Here is a 13,478-nt window from a genome sequence, read left to right on the forward strand (position 1 = left end):
GGGAGCAGTGCAGGGGTCCAGCCCTGCTGGGGCACAGCTCCAGCAGCCACTTTTTGTCCCCAGGGTGGCACTCCAGGCCCAGGGTGAAGGACAAGGTGCTGAGAGGCCTCCACATGGAAGCAGCTGGAGAAGAGCACAACAAAAAGGCCCAGGCCCCACCTGCCCTGTCCTGGTGGGGCTGAGCAGCACAGACTTGCCCACTGGTGACTCTGGCACCAGGGAACACTCACCTCGCCCTGCCCCAAGGCTCAGCAGGTTGCAAAGCAGCCAAGTATCTGTCTGCCTTCTCCAGTCCTTGAGGAGGAGGCTAATCAGCAGACCCCCCCAGCCTCAGTGCCTGTTGGCACAAGCTGTGGGCACCTCCCAAGAAAGCCTGCAGAAGATCCCAGCCCCAACTGCCTGCACCTCCCAGCAGCACCTGGCTCAGGCCTGGGCCCCGAGAGGGATGGCAGCAGCTCTGTGCCAGCAGCTCTGTGCCAGCAGCTCTGTGCCAGCAGCTGGGACATGGAGGGGACGGGTGGGGAGAAGGAGATGGAGCATTGGTGAGCAGTGCTGGGCACCTGCAGGGGTAAAGAGTCCAAGTGGTGCCCACCAGGGGAGACTGCAGGAAACCACAGCCTGGCCCCAGAGCAGGTTGGGCGAAGCAGAGGTGAGCAGCAAGGGCATGGTGCTGCCAGCTGGGCATGGTGCTGCCAGCTGGGCATGGTGCTGCCTCCAGTCAGGGCTCAAGGGCTCCTGCACAGCTCTCCCCTGCTCTAACCACTCCCATGAGCCCTCCCTGACCATGCTCACCCTGTGGCAGCTGCCTCCTGGCAAACAGCCCCCAAGCACCCCCAGGGTTCTCTGCCTGGCTTCCCACCAGCATCCTGCAGGCCAAGACAGCGAGAGCCATCCCCAGGGCATCCTGTGCCCGGCATCCTGTGCCCCCCAGCCTGCGCCCTGGGGCGGTTCTGTCAGAGCCCTGCAGAAAAGAGTGGGCATCAGCTCCCCCAGACCTGACCCAAGAGCTGCTCTGTGCTTGGGCCAGGAGCCCACGAGCAGGCAGGGGTCAAGCAGACCTCTCCTCTCCTTTCCCTCAGGAACTGGAGTTGGGGGTGGGTGTCTCGTGTCTGCCTCTGGCCATGGGGCCACGGTGCTGCCCTCTGCTCCCAGAGCTCGGCTGAAGCAAGCTTTGGGCTGAGACAGTGCAGGCTGGCCCCAGGACCAGGGGCTGTGACGTGAGCCTCAGTGGTGAGCTCCGTGCTGAAAGAGCAGGACCTGGCTGCTCTGAGCTGCCCTCAGGGCTGGGACACAGAGCCAGGATGGGAAAAGCCAACCCTGCTCGCTGGATCTTCAGGCGGTGACCCAGCACGGAGCCGACCCAGCACGGAGCCGACCCAGCACGGAGCCGACCCAGCACGGAGCCGACCTCAGCCGTGAGCCACTGGGCGAGCGCAGCCCCGGCTCAGCCAGCGGAGCTGGGCAGGGACTGACTGCTGTGGCAGGAGGAACCACCCCCACCGCTGGGCTCCTGCTCTTGTTCCTGCCCTTCCCCATTCTCCTCGGAAACTTCCCAGCACCCCAGGCCCCCTCTGACCCCCCACAGAACCCACACACGCCAAGAGCCCCCAGGCCGTGCTGGCACTTTATCAGCCCCTCTCCATCCCCCGCGGTCGGCCAGAGCCCTCCCTCCCTCCCCGGCAGCGCTCGGGGCCCGCGCTGGAGGTGCCAGGGGCCTCCGGGAGCCCAGCTGGTGGCCAGGCAGCGGCGTCTGGGGGGGAAGCTGCTGGGTTTGGTCCATTTAGAGGGAGGCTTCTTTCTCAGCGGGTCCCCTGGCAGCCCCCGGCACACGCCAGGGCGACGTGGGCAGGGAGGGACGCGGCCGAGGAGCTTCTCCATCCTCGGTCCTGCAGCAGCGACCTGCCCCAGCCGAGGGGTCCCGGCAGCTCTGCCCTGCCGGCGCCGTGGGCCCCACTCAGCCCTGCCCAGGCTGTGCCAGCAGCTCCCGGCCGAGCGGCCAGCCGGGCAGCGCCGCTGCGTCCGCAGTCCCCAGGGCAGAGGCGGTGGCGGGGCGCGGGGCCCCGGGGGCCCCCCCGGCGGCAGGCTCAGTTCCTGCGGAGCGGGTGCCACATGGAGACAGGCTTCCGCAGCGTGGCCAGCATCTGGTTCCAGTGCGTGATGCCCATGCCGCCGGCCGCCGGCCCGATCAGCACATGCCCGGTGTGCTCGGCGCGGCCGTCCCCGCCGCACTCCGCCACCGTCACCCGCAGCGACAGCTCCTGCGGGCGGGAGCCCATCACGGGGGGCACGGCGGGGGGCTGCGCTGCCAGCACCGGCACCGCCATGGATACAGACGGGCACCATGGCTGCCCCCCAGCCAGCCAGGCTCACACAAACCTACCACCCCAGACACACAGCCCCTGTAAGCCCCCCCGGGCACACAGCCCCTGTAGCCCACCCCCAGACACACAGCCCCCGTAGCCCCCCCGGGCACACAGCCCCCGGCCCAGCTGTACCCAGACGTACACCCCCCCCTGTCTCCCACCCCCTGACACCTCCTTCCCACACCTGCAGGCTGATCTCAGCCCTGGACACAACCACCCCCTACAGATACATATCCTTATACCCCCACCACATTAAACATCCCCCTACCCTGTCGCCCCCCCCAGAACCTCCACCCTCAGGGGGGGTCCTCACTAATGCAAGGATCTGGGGACCCCGGGGACCGAGGGGCTGCTCCCCCACCCCAGCCCTCTCTGGGTGCCCGGAGCTGGGGCAGACCTGGAGCACGATGGCTGGCACCGAGAAGATCATGGCCTCGTTGAACACGGGGTTGGGGTCGTCCCTCTTCACTGCTGTCTTCTTCTTGCTGATCTTCCTCCCGTCCTGCAGCAGGTACACCTTGACGAAAGGGTCTGCCCCGAGCGGGGGGGGGAAACCCGGGGGTCAGTCCTGTGTTTCCCCTGCACCGTGGAGCAAAACCATCCCTAGGGGACTCCTGGTAGGGGCTGTGCTCGGTGGGGGCCACTCCCGGACACGATGGTGCAGCAGAGTAGGACAAAGCAGGAGGGAGCTCACCTCCAGCCCGCAGCCGACCGAAGGGCCCCGTGCCCACCAAGCAGCCCCCTCCTCACCTGCGGTGACTTTGCCATTGCTCCACACCAGGTTCTTGGCTTTCACCACCACCACCGTCAGGCGCTCGGCCGTGGGCAGGTAGCTCAGGGAGAGCAGGATCTCCCCCACCGTGTCCACCGCCTGCGGGACACAGCCTCCCGTCAGCCCCGGCCCCCGCCCGGCAGGGAGCAGCGATCCCCCCGCGCCCCGCTGCCACCTTGTTCACGTCCTGCAGGTAGAGCCAGGCGTTGAAGGGCCGCGTGGCCAGGTCCAGGTCGGAGAGCTTGAGCTCGGCCACGCCGGCGCTGACCTTCCTCTCGTCCTCGTCGATGCCGAAGGCGGAGAAGCGCAGACTGTGCTCCTCCAGCGCCGCGGGGGGCAGCGGCACCGAGAAGCGCTCGTCGAAGGCCACGGCGTAGGCGCTCCGCTGGATCTGCCACGGGGAAGGGCTGGGATTGCCTCCATAGATCCACGCCGCGATCTGGGGCCGCACCCCCGATCTGCCCCTGTCGCGCGTGGGAATTGCCAGGGGCGCCCGGCTTTGGGGTGGCGAGGGCAGAGCAGCCCCCAGCCCCCGAGCAGTGCATCTTCAGGACTTGTCTCAGGACAGCAAGAGAGCGCTGGGGAATTATCAGCGCTGGAGCTCAACTATCAGCCTCTCCAGAGCGTCGAGGAAGAGCCTGAGCTTGGGGTGGGAAAAGGCTTCCAAAGGCAGCTGGGGAGCTGCCTTCCAGGCAGCAGGTTTGTGCTCCTGGGGTGGTTCCCTTCGGGGGATGAAGCTTTCTGCTCCTCTCTGCAGTATCCTGAATCACAATGCCTGGCCCTGGGCTTTGACCAAGCCGCTGCCGGAGGGAACTTGAGGCTGCTGCTTTCTGACAGCTGCCTTTAGGGCGCTTAAAAAGGGAGGCTCCACCACGGCCCTGGCCCTGCTGCTGCTGGGGCAGCTGCCCAGACCTTTGGCTGCTGTATCCCGAGTGGGGAGGGAAGACGCTGTGGCTGTTGCAGGGGGCTCTGGGGAGAAGCCTGAGGTTCCCTGTGGAGATCAAGTGCAGGACACCAGCACACGCCCAGAGCTCTCCCCAGACCCCCCCCAGACACTTCCTCCACCTCCTGCAGCAGCGAAAGCTGAGCCTGAAATCTTGCCACAAGCCGTGCCCAGAGGCAAGGTCACCACACAGCCCAGTCAGCAGGGAGACACTTCTGCCTCTGCTAGGTCCCTGATGCACAAACCCCCCCGGGACCCCCTCCCCAGCACACTGCCCCCGGACCAAGGTGAGCTGCTCCTGTATCGATCCTCCCCAGCCCCACCGGCTCCCCACCACCACCGCGGGGAGCGTGGCCCGGGGCTGCCCTGGCCCGGGGCTGCCCTGGCCCGGGGCTGCCCTGGCCCGGGGCAGAGGCCGCAGTGGGCACTGGAGGAGCAAGGCCACCACCCGCGGGGGCTGGCACGGAGGGGGCGAGCAGCTTACCCGGGAGATGCCAACCAGCTGCTCGGCCGGGAGCAGGCTGAGGCGCACGAAGCAGGACTCGAAGCGAACCTCCTCCTTCTCCAGCAGGTCCTTGCCCTGCAGCAGCCTCACGTGCAGGGTGGCTGCCCTCGAGTCGTACTCCATGGAGACCTCCACCTGCCCCACCGTGAAATCCTGCCCGAAGTTGTTCCCGATGGAGGAGATGGAGTTGAGGGAGTCTGCCGAGATGGATTTCTTCAGGGGGCCGTAGTGGGCCAAGTCTCTGCTCATCAGCTCCAGGCTGCCCAGCTCGGCGATGCTCTCGAAGGTGTCCTCTGCCTGCAGGCTGTGCTTGCGGCTGCCTGAGCTCCTGTCCGGTGCCCTCTGCGAGCCCGGGGCCAGCCCTCGCTGCCGACAGGGGAAGGAAAACCAGGAGCTGCCAGCCCGCCTCACCCCAGCCCTCCGCACGCAGCCAGGGGCAGCTGCGGTGCGCCGGCGCCGCTTGGACGTCTCTCGGCTCCTGCCTGACCTCAAGCTGCGGCGGCAGCAAAGCTGCACCTCCCGCAGCTCCCCAGCTCCCCGCTGAGCCCCCAGACCCCAGCAGCACCACCTCGCTGCCCCTGGCTTCTCCCTCCCCTCCCCTGCCAGCCCCCGAGAGCCTGCAGCAGGTATTTTTAGAATCACAGAGCCATCAAATCATTTTGGTTGGAGGAAACCTGAAGGTCTTTGAGCTCAACCCTTACCCCAGCACTGCCAGGTCACCCCCAACCCACGGCCCTCGGCACCACATCTCCATGGCTGTGAAACCCCTCTAAGGATGGGGACCCCACCCCTGCCTTGGGCAGCCTGGGCCAGGCCTTGACAACCCTCAAGGGGAAGAAATTGTTCCTCATGTCCGACTCGAAGCTCCCCTGGGGCAACTCGAGGTCCCCCCAGCAGCTCTCGGGTTACAGATGAGCCAAACTTCCCCCCCTTGTACCTTGTGCTTGACATCGGAATAGGCTGCTCCATACTTCTGCTGGAGGTACCGATAGTCGTAGTTGGGGAAGGGGGAAGGTGCTGGGTAGCTGCCAGAGCGCCACAGCTTCCAGAGGTTGGCAGCAGCGACCCCCAGCAGCACCAAGGCACCAGCGACGTAGATGCCAATCTCCCACTGCGGTGGGCTCCTAGTGACTGCGAGAGGACAAGAGGCATCGTGAGCCTGCACCACCCCAGGCAGAGGCTTCAGCCCCTGCTGCCTCCACACCAGAAACTCAGCTCTGAGCCGGGAGGAAGGGATGGGCACAAACCACAGCTTGGGGCGGGGGGGGAAGGGGTCGTGGTGGTCTCAGGAGCAGCTTTGCAGGGCAGAAGCCACGGTCCTGGCTTGGCTGTCCCGGGAGGTGGAGTGGCAGCATCCCAACAAGCAAGGAGGAAGAGCGAACTGCCGCAGCACCTCGGGGGTGCCAGGGAGTCTCTCGCCAGCCACAGAGCCACCACCCGTACAGATGTGCTCAGCACACAGCTGCAGCCCCCTCCGTGCAGGGAGCTCCCGCGCTGCTGCCGCCTGCATGCCCGCGGGCTGGGGCTGCCCGGAGGAGGCGGCAAAGGGGGAAAACCATCAAGAAGCAAACAAAAGCTTCTGGAGCAGGGCACGGCCCCCCAGGTGCTGCCGGCGTGCTCCTGGAGGAGAGGCCATCCCTGCAATGCATCCCCGCGATGGGGCCGAGCAGTTGCTGCATTGCACCAGCCTCCAGCCACCGCCACGGAGCCAGCGGAACAAATGAGGGGGAAAGGAGATTCCTGCTGCCGAGCGCCGCCGGAGAGCCCTCCCGCGTCACGCCGCGGCCCCCTCCTTCCGCAGCGGCTCCGGAGCCAGGAAAAGCCCAGAGCAGGCCGAGATCCATCCCACACCGAGCAGAGGAACCTGCTGCGCCCCCCCGCCCTAAATCACCTCCGGCAGGAGCCAGCGAGGGGATGGATCAGAAGCACTCAGCTCTTCCCATCCACGGAGGACGGTTTGGATCCCTCCAGAGGGCCGGGAGCATGCCCAAGGGATCGCAGAGGAGACACCCCGGGAAGGAGCAGGTCCTGCTTCTTCCACCCCAACCCAAAGCTCTCTGTTCCGCTGTGGCTGATCCCCTGCATCCCTGGCTGTGGATACCAGCAAAGCATCCAGCTTCCCGCGGAGCTCCCACGGTAGAGGGGTTCTGGTTTGTCCAGCTCCAAGGAGCTCACACAGAGGAGCAAAACCAGGGCAAACCAACCCTCTCCTGGCTCCTGCTGCAGGGCTGAGCAGCTCATGCCAGAAAGCAGAGGGGAGCCAAACCCCTTGTGTGCGCCACGGAGGAGCAGTGAGCATCAGGAATCCCTCTCAAGAGGGGAAGGATCAAGGCTCCCCCTGGCCCGGCCCCCTCCCCAGGTCCCTCCCGAGCACTCACCACTCAGGTCTCTGCCTCCATGGCTGCTGTCCATGGCAAAGGCTCCTGCCGGCGCCCGGCCTGCATGGGGAAACAGCAGGTGAGGAGAGAGGGAAAGGGAAAACCGACTGCTTCTGCTCTCCCAGCGGGGCTGGCAAGCAGCTGCCCGCCCTGCACACTCCCAGCCTCGGCTCCTCTCCCAGGGACCGAGTGAGTGAGCACTGAAGCATCGCAGCCGCAGGGCGAGGAGCCGGGGAGAGGACCGAGGAGCTCTCTGCCGCTTTTCCATCCGGGATCTCGTCTTTGCCTCCCGTGGTTATCCCCAGCCTCACCGAGGGGCTGCCCCGTGCCAGAAGAGCCCTGACTCCTGCGTGGGGCAGGGCTGGGACGGCGCCAGTTCCCGCTGCAGGGAAGCCAGGTTCCCTCCCCCCCCGAAGGGTTTTCCCAGGTGAGTCCTACGCGAGATCCATTCTAAGGAGCTGCTCATCCCAGGGATCCCAGCACAGGGGATTCACCCAAGCCAGGGATTCCCTCCCATGCCAAGGGGGGTTGGGATCCCCCCCAAACACCCAGCCAGCCAATCCAACACGGACTGGGCCAGCACCTCCCTTCCTGCCTAGCCTTTATGTCAGGGGATGCTGCACCACAATCCACCTGTGCAAGCCCCAGGCCACAGCCCCCAAGCCCAGGCCTCACCTTGAGCATCACCTGCACTTAGATGCTCCCCATGGGAGCAGCCACAGCCCCCCTGCAAAGCCCACACAGCCCCAAGGCTCCCCACGGGGGAAGAGCTGGACCTGCCTCGAGTGGGTGGTCCCTCAATACTCAGGTGCTACCTCCCAGCTCCAGGCACTGAGGGGGTAAGCAGCCCCCCCCCAGCCCACCCCTGCTTGGATTTTAATGGGCAAAGGCTGAAGCTGCAGCACACTACAGCACAAAGCAGCCAGCTGCTGGCCTGGCACCCCTCTGCAGGGCCCTGTTGTCCACCCCCAGGGGACAGCAGCAGGAGGAGGGGTTCTGAATGCAATCAGGTCACTAACCTAAAATGATGGCAAGGCTGGGGACAGGGCTGGGAGATGCCAACCTTGTCCCCAGCATCACTCCTCAGGCACAAACCTCTCTGTGTGAGGGACAAACACTCAGTGGCACCGCATCTGAGAACCAGCTGCACTCGTGCCACAGATGGACTGAGCTCAGCTTAAGGGACACCTTGGTGCTGAGGGCAGGGCGAGCACATGGGCACCGTAAGAGCGCAGCACCCTGGAGGTTTACCCTAGAGAGTCTCTTTGTATGTGCTGGGCACAGCACAGTGCCTCAGGGAGCAGCAGCTCCTTCGCTGCCAGTGTGCCCTGGAGGGGCTTCACACAAGCACAAAACCTTTCAGGACCAACTTTCTCTGCAGGAGGATAAACACCGCATTAAAAACCCCCTCCTCTCCCCCTGCCCTTCCTCTCCCCCTGCCCCTCCTCTCCCCCTGCCCCTCCTCTCCCCCTGCCCTTCCTCTCCCCCTGCCCCTCCTCTCCCCCTGCCCCTCCTCTCCCCCTGCCCTTCCTCTCCCCTTGCCCTTCCTCTCCCCTTGCCCCTCCTCTCCCCCTGCCCTTCCTCTCCCCCTGCCCCTCCTCTCCCCCTGCCCTTCCTCTCCCCCTGCCCTTCCTCTCCCCCTGCCCTTCCTCTCCCCCTGCCCCTCCTCTCCCCTTGCCCTTCCTCTCCCCCTGCCCCTCCTCTCCCCCTGCCCCTCCTCTCCCCCTGCCCTTCCTCTCCCCCTGCCCTTCCTCTCCCCTTCCAAGGAGTCCCAGGCACGACTGAAGCAGATGTCCCAGGCACCATCCAGAGCCCCTGGCTGCCCGCGGTGCCCAGCGCAGGAGCTCAGCCTGGGGCTGTTTTCCAGCACCAGCCTCTCCTGAGCGAGCAGAGCAGCTCGGGGCAGGGATTTAGCACTTTCTGTGCTAATGAAGCTCTTCCCTGCCAGCTCTTCCCCACCAGGCTCTCATCCCCGTGTCAAATCCCTTCGAGGGAGATCAAATCTGAGCGATTAGTAGGGAACTGGCCCTGCTCTGGGCTCGGGGGTGTCTGGTTTCTTCCCTGGGGAGATCTCGAGGCTTGGCAGAGTCCCTGCTCAGGGGTGCAGAGGGATGGAGCAGCTTCAGTCTGCCTGTGGGCTCTGCAGAGCTCAGGGTACCCTCTCCCGCTGGGGGGGGGTGAAAAAATAGCTCAGTCTGGGGAGACAAATGGCAACGAAGTTGTGTGTGTCCCCTCTGAAAGAGGGGCAACCACCCCTAGGCTGTGGGGGACGGACACCTCCTTCTGCTTTGGCATTGTGCCCACACGAGGCCTGAAACAGCTTGGGCAGACCCTGGGTACTGGTCACAGCCTCGGCTCCTGCAGGCACCCTCTGGCACCGCTTGGAGCTAGAGTGCAGCAGTGCCCCCGCGCTGCTTCCTTCCCCCTGCCCTAGCCCGGACACCAGTGCCCAGCGCCGGGGGGTGCCAGTGCCCAGCGCCGGGGGGTGCCAGTGCCCAGCGCCGGGGGGTGGCTGAGGCGGGACCGATCTCCTCTCGCTGCTGAGCTGCGCCCTCCAGCAATCTCTGCTCTCTGCCAGCCCCAGCCCGGGCTCTGCTCGGGGCTTTTCCTTCCTTCTCCTGCACAGGGGAGCCCTGCCCGGTCCCGACCCGCACGGCAGGAGCATGGCAGCGACTCTGCTGCCACCACATTTGTCAGAACCAGCAAAGCCTCTCCCCAAACTTGTCAGACCATCCGGGTTTGGGCTCTGCACCTCAGCCGCGGTCCACCCCAACCCCTCCCAGCCCTTGCTCTGCCCACCCTACCTCTGGAGCTGCCTCCCCAGCAGACCCACAACTGGGGCGCCATGCGGCACCCCCCTTTCCCCTGCCTTGCCCCCAAAGACAAGGACCCTGCGCCCCCCCGTGGCTCCCATGGCCGGATCGGGCACGGGAAGCCTCAGGCCCCTTGCAGCGCTGGACCCTTCCCGGCACCTCAGCCCTCCCCCGCGCCGGACCCTCCCCACGTCCCCGGCAGTTTCACCTGGGCAGATCCAAGCCCCAGGGCCAAGAGGCAATCCTCAGGGGTCGGCTGCGGGGAGCGGAGCCCTTCCTGCCATCCGCCGGGCAGCGGCCGGGCGCAGGGAGAGGAATGCCGCAGTTCCCGAGCTGATTCCCGAGCGGATCCAGGCAGGGCAGCAGCGAGTCCCAGGGAGCCCCCAGATCCAGCTGGGAGCCCCTCGCCTCCCAGCGCTCCCGAGGGGTTCCGAGCTAAGCGGGGACGGCTCCGGGATCGCTGCCGGAGGTGCGGCATCAGCTGCCGGGATCGGCCCCCAGCCTCCGCTCACTGCTGCGATGAGCGGGGAGGTCTCTGCCCCCTCCCGGGAGAGCCTGCAGCTGCCCAGACCCCCCCCGGAAGATCTTCTCTCGCACACAGCCTCTCCCCCGCCCCGCAGCGAGCAGGGCCGGGTGGGCAGCGCGATTCCCCCCGGCCAAAGGGACCCCAGGGCTGGACGGGGGCGGGGGAGCGATGGCGCCGCTCGGCCGTGCGGGGGGAGCCGCAGGCCGAGGGAGGGTCCGGGGGACCTCTGCTTTCCCTCCCGGGCTCTCGGGCGCTGGCGATTCCCCTTAGGAAGTTGCCTTAAAAATCCCCTGCGCAACCCTCCCAAGGAGCGAGCAGGGATGATGCCAGGGTCGCCCCCCCGCCCCCCGCACTGTCACCCTTGTCGCATCCCCCGGGCTGGATCACGACCCCTCCCCTTGTCCCCTTCCGTCACCCACCCCACCCCCGCCCCCGGTAGTGGCAGCCGGGGTGAGGGGAGTTGAGGGGGGCAGGCTCGACGGGCCCCGACTCACCGCTGCTTTGGGGGAAACCGGAGCTTTTCCCGGGGGGGGCGGGGACGGGGGGGCGGGCCCCGGGATGGGAGGGGAGCCCGGCCCCACCCCCGGCCCCCCCACAACAGGGTGAGCCGGGGACAGCTCCAGGTTGCTGGGTTCGGGGCTCCCCCACCTCTGCTCTGGCTGCAGCTCACCGCCCAGGGACCCAGCCCCTGTTCCTCTCCCACCTCCTGCAGCCCCTCTAAACATTCAGCCCTCCCTCCCCGCCCCAAGGACCCCCTCCACCCAGACCTGCATGCCCCCCTGCCCCTTCCCTGGGTGCTGCTCCCCTCCCTGGCTCAGCACCAAGAGACCCAAGTACCTGGGTAGAACTGGAGCCACTCCACAGCAAGGTCTCCCTCCAGCAGCCCCCTGGGCTCTGCTGTCCCTCCCAGGTCAGCAGCAGGTGAAGCCTCTTCACCAAGGGCCAACTTGGCCCCAAAAAGCCTCTCCAGCACTTGGGAGACCAAAAGCTCTGTGCCCCCCCTGACAAAGTGAGCATCAGGCAGGTGGGAGGGGAATGGACACTTCCCTTTCTGACCCTGGCTTCATGGCCATGGCTCTCAGCCACCTCCTGCCAGAGCACTGCTGTGGAGCAGCCAGAGTCACAGCAGCAGCTGGCTGGAAATGGCCTTCAGCTCCCTGAGCCCAGCCACAACTCAGCACCTCCCCTGCACAGCTGCCAGACCACAGCCCTGGGCTCCTGCACCGGCAGCTGGAAGGGAGCAAGCCCCAGCTGCCCTCCAGCTCCCAGCCTCAGCTGCAGCAGAGGCTGGGAACCACACTGCCATGGCACAGCCCAGGCCCCCTGCTCCCTGGCACAGCCCAGGCCAGCAGCCCTGCCTGGGGCAGGTCAGGGCCACCCTCCCTCCAGCCCCCTGGCAGAGGCAGCTGCAAGAGCTGCTCCCAAGGGTGTTGGCTTGGGCTGAGTTCTGCTCATCTCAGAGGCCCCATTCTGGCAGCTGAAGGTTTGAACAGCCTCAAGGCAGAAGCCAACTGATTACCAACCCCAAAATGATCCTTGAGACGATCTCCAAGGTCCCTTCCAACCCAGACTATGACTGAGGCCTTTCTACAGAAGGGAGTTGTGACCAAGGCAGCTGAGGCCCCAGTGCCACCTGCAAGGTACAAGCACCAGCCCCTGGGCATGCAGAGGCTGCACCAAGCAGCAACCATTGCCCTATTACAGGGGCAGGTTCCAGGCTAACCACAGAAGCTCTTCAGCTGGGTGGGGACAAAGTCAGCGGTGTGCAGTGGGTCAGAGCTCCAGGCAGCACCAGGGAACACACACAGCACACCCACAGCCCCTGCTGCTCCTCACTGGTGCTTTGAAATGTAGGGGGGCTCTGGGAGGGAGGGAGGAGGAAGTGCAGTGACAGAGCCCCCCAGGTGTGCCTGCTACCAGCTGGGTGGTGAGATGAGAAGGGGGCACAGTGCCCTCAGCACAGGTGGAATGGAGATCCCCTGACCTGAGCCTTGCCCAGCTGGGGCCACACAAGCATCACAGCAGCAGGTTACAGGGGGTGGGGCTGGCTGGGAGCTGGAATTAGGACAGCTCTGGGTGGAAAGGCATAGAAATAGGCTGAGCTCAGCACTCTGCCCATTACCAACTGGTCAGCACCTACTGACACAGCCCCAAGCTGCCCCCTCACAGCAGCAACCTCCTCCCCAGGGAGGAGCAGCTGCAGCCTGGGCATGCTGGAGGAAGCAGCCTGATCCTACCTCTGACACTGCTCACTCTCCTCTGCAGCTGCCAAGCCACCAGGCACCCCCTGGCCCACAAACTGCTTTGGTTGCTGAGCTCTTCAGATGCAAGCCAAGTGCTGGGCTGCTGGAGCCTGCCCCACTGCTCAGTGCCCACTCTCCAGGGGTGGGAAGCACCTGGGGCACTGTAAAGGTGGGAGGAGTGCAGGGCTGGGTTGTCAGTCACCTGTGAGACCAAAGAGGACCAAAGCCATGGCTGTTTGCTGGGCAGCAGCTCAGCAACACTCCTGCCCCTCAAAAGCTGAAGTGCTCCTGGTGGTGCTGAAGCTCTGCCCTGGACAAAGCCTCTGCAGCAGGGGAAGGGCAGCACAGGTGAGCAGGACATGCTGCAGCAGTGCCTTCCACCCCCAGGCTGCCAGCAGAGGTTGCAGAGTGGGTGCTGCACTTACACCTTGGAATAACCACCCCCAACCCCCCAGCACAGGCTCCCAGTTTCCTCCCCAGGGCCCCAGCTGCACCCCTGCCTGCAGCCCCCCAGCAAGCAGGGTGCTGGGGCAGGGATGGCAGCAGCTGGACAGAGGCTTTGTGAGTGGCTGCAGAGAGACCTTCCCCAGCTGGGCTTGGAGGCACCTGGGGAGGGATGGGGCAGCCGTGAGGGGCAGCAGAACCTGATGTGCCCCAGAGAGCAGACACCAAGAATGAATCAAAGCCTCCTGGGAAGCAAACTAAAAGCTGAGAGTAAGGCAAATAACTTCAGACCAATGGAGCAACTCCCAGGTTTCTGCATGTAGTAGGTTTTACTCCATGGAGCAAAGGAAAGGCAGCTTGACCTTCCACACTGAACCTTCCCCTCCCTGCAAGAGATGACCAAACTAAAAGAAAGGTTAAAATCAGAGCTAAGGAGCAGCTGCCCTCCCTGCAGCTGGGAGGCCTCAGAGCTGCTGCAGACCTCTCCAGGC

At 65.6% G+C, this 13,478-nt stretch overlaps 1 protein-coding gene across 4 annotated transcripts; it reads right to left on the bottom strand.

The window, feature by feature from the left end:
- Nucleotides 1–1,686: 1,686 nt before the first annotated feature.
- Nucleotides 1,687–10,828, bottom strand: SYT12 (synaptotagmin 12). Of its 4 annotated transcripts, XM_054171591.1 has the most exons (9): nt 10,795–10,828; nt 9,983–10,234; nt 6,962–7,021; nt 5,521–5,714; nt 4,563–4,949; nt 3,311–3,526; nt 3,114–3,234; nt 2,761–2,894; nt 1,687–2,258 (listed from the first exon to the last, which is right to left on the bottom strand). In XM_054171591.1, exons 3-9 carry the CDS (start codon nt 6,993–6,995, stop codon nt 2,085–2,087), a joined length of 1,260 nt encoding a protein of 419 aa, XP_054027566.1. In that variant the 5' UTR covers nt 6,996–7,021; nt 9,983–10,234; nt 10,795–10,828; the 3' UTR covers nt 1,687–2,084. The 4 variants fall into 4 exon arrangements, with proteins under 4 accessions (XP_054027566.1, XP_054027567.1, XP_054027565.1 ...); XM_054171592.1 differs by lacking the exon at nt 9,983–10,234 and having other exon boundaries at nt 10,795–10,818; XM_054171590.1 differs by lacking the exon at nt 10,795–10,828 and having other exon boundaries at nt 9,983–10,387.
- Between the last annotated feature and the right edge of the window lie 2,650 nt (nt 10,829–13,478).

Source organism: Dryobates pubescens, chromosome 22 (assembly GCF_014839835.1).
Source record: "Dryobates pubescens isolate bDryPub1 chromosome 22, bDryPub1.pri, whole genome shotgun sequence".
NCBI classification, from domain to species: Eukaryota; Metazoa; Chordata; class Aves; order Piciformes; family Picidae; genus Dryobates; species Dryobates pubescens.

What these genes read in the sequence shown, in the direction of transcription:
- SYT12 (XM_054171589.1), bottom strand. Translation starts at nt 7,229, where the DNA reads ATGGAAAAGCGGCAGAGAGCTCCTCGGTCCTCTCCCCGGCTCCTCGCC. An exon ending in TGGAGGCAGAGACCTGAGTG is followed by an intron (nt 5,715 to 6,961) that starts GTGAGTGCTCGG and finishes GTCCTCTCGCAG; the next exon opens with TCACTAGGAGCCCACCGCAG. An exon ending in ATTCCGATGTCAAGCACAAG is followed by an intron (nt 4,950 to 5,520) that starts GTACAAGGGGGG and finishes CCCTGTCGGCAG; the next exon opens with CGAGGGCTGGCCCCGGGCTC.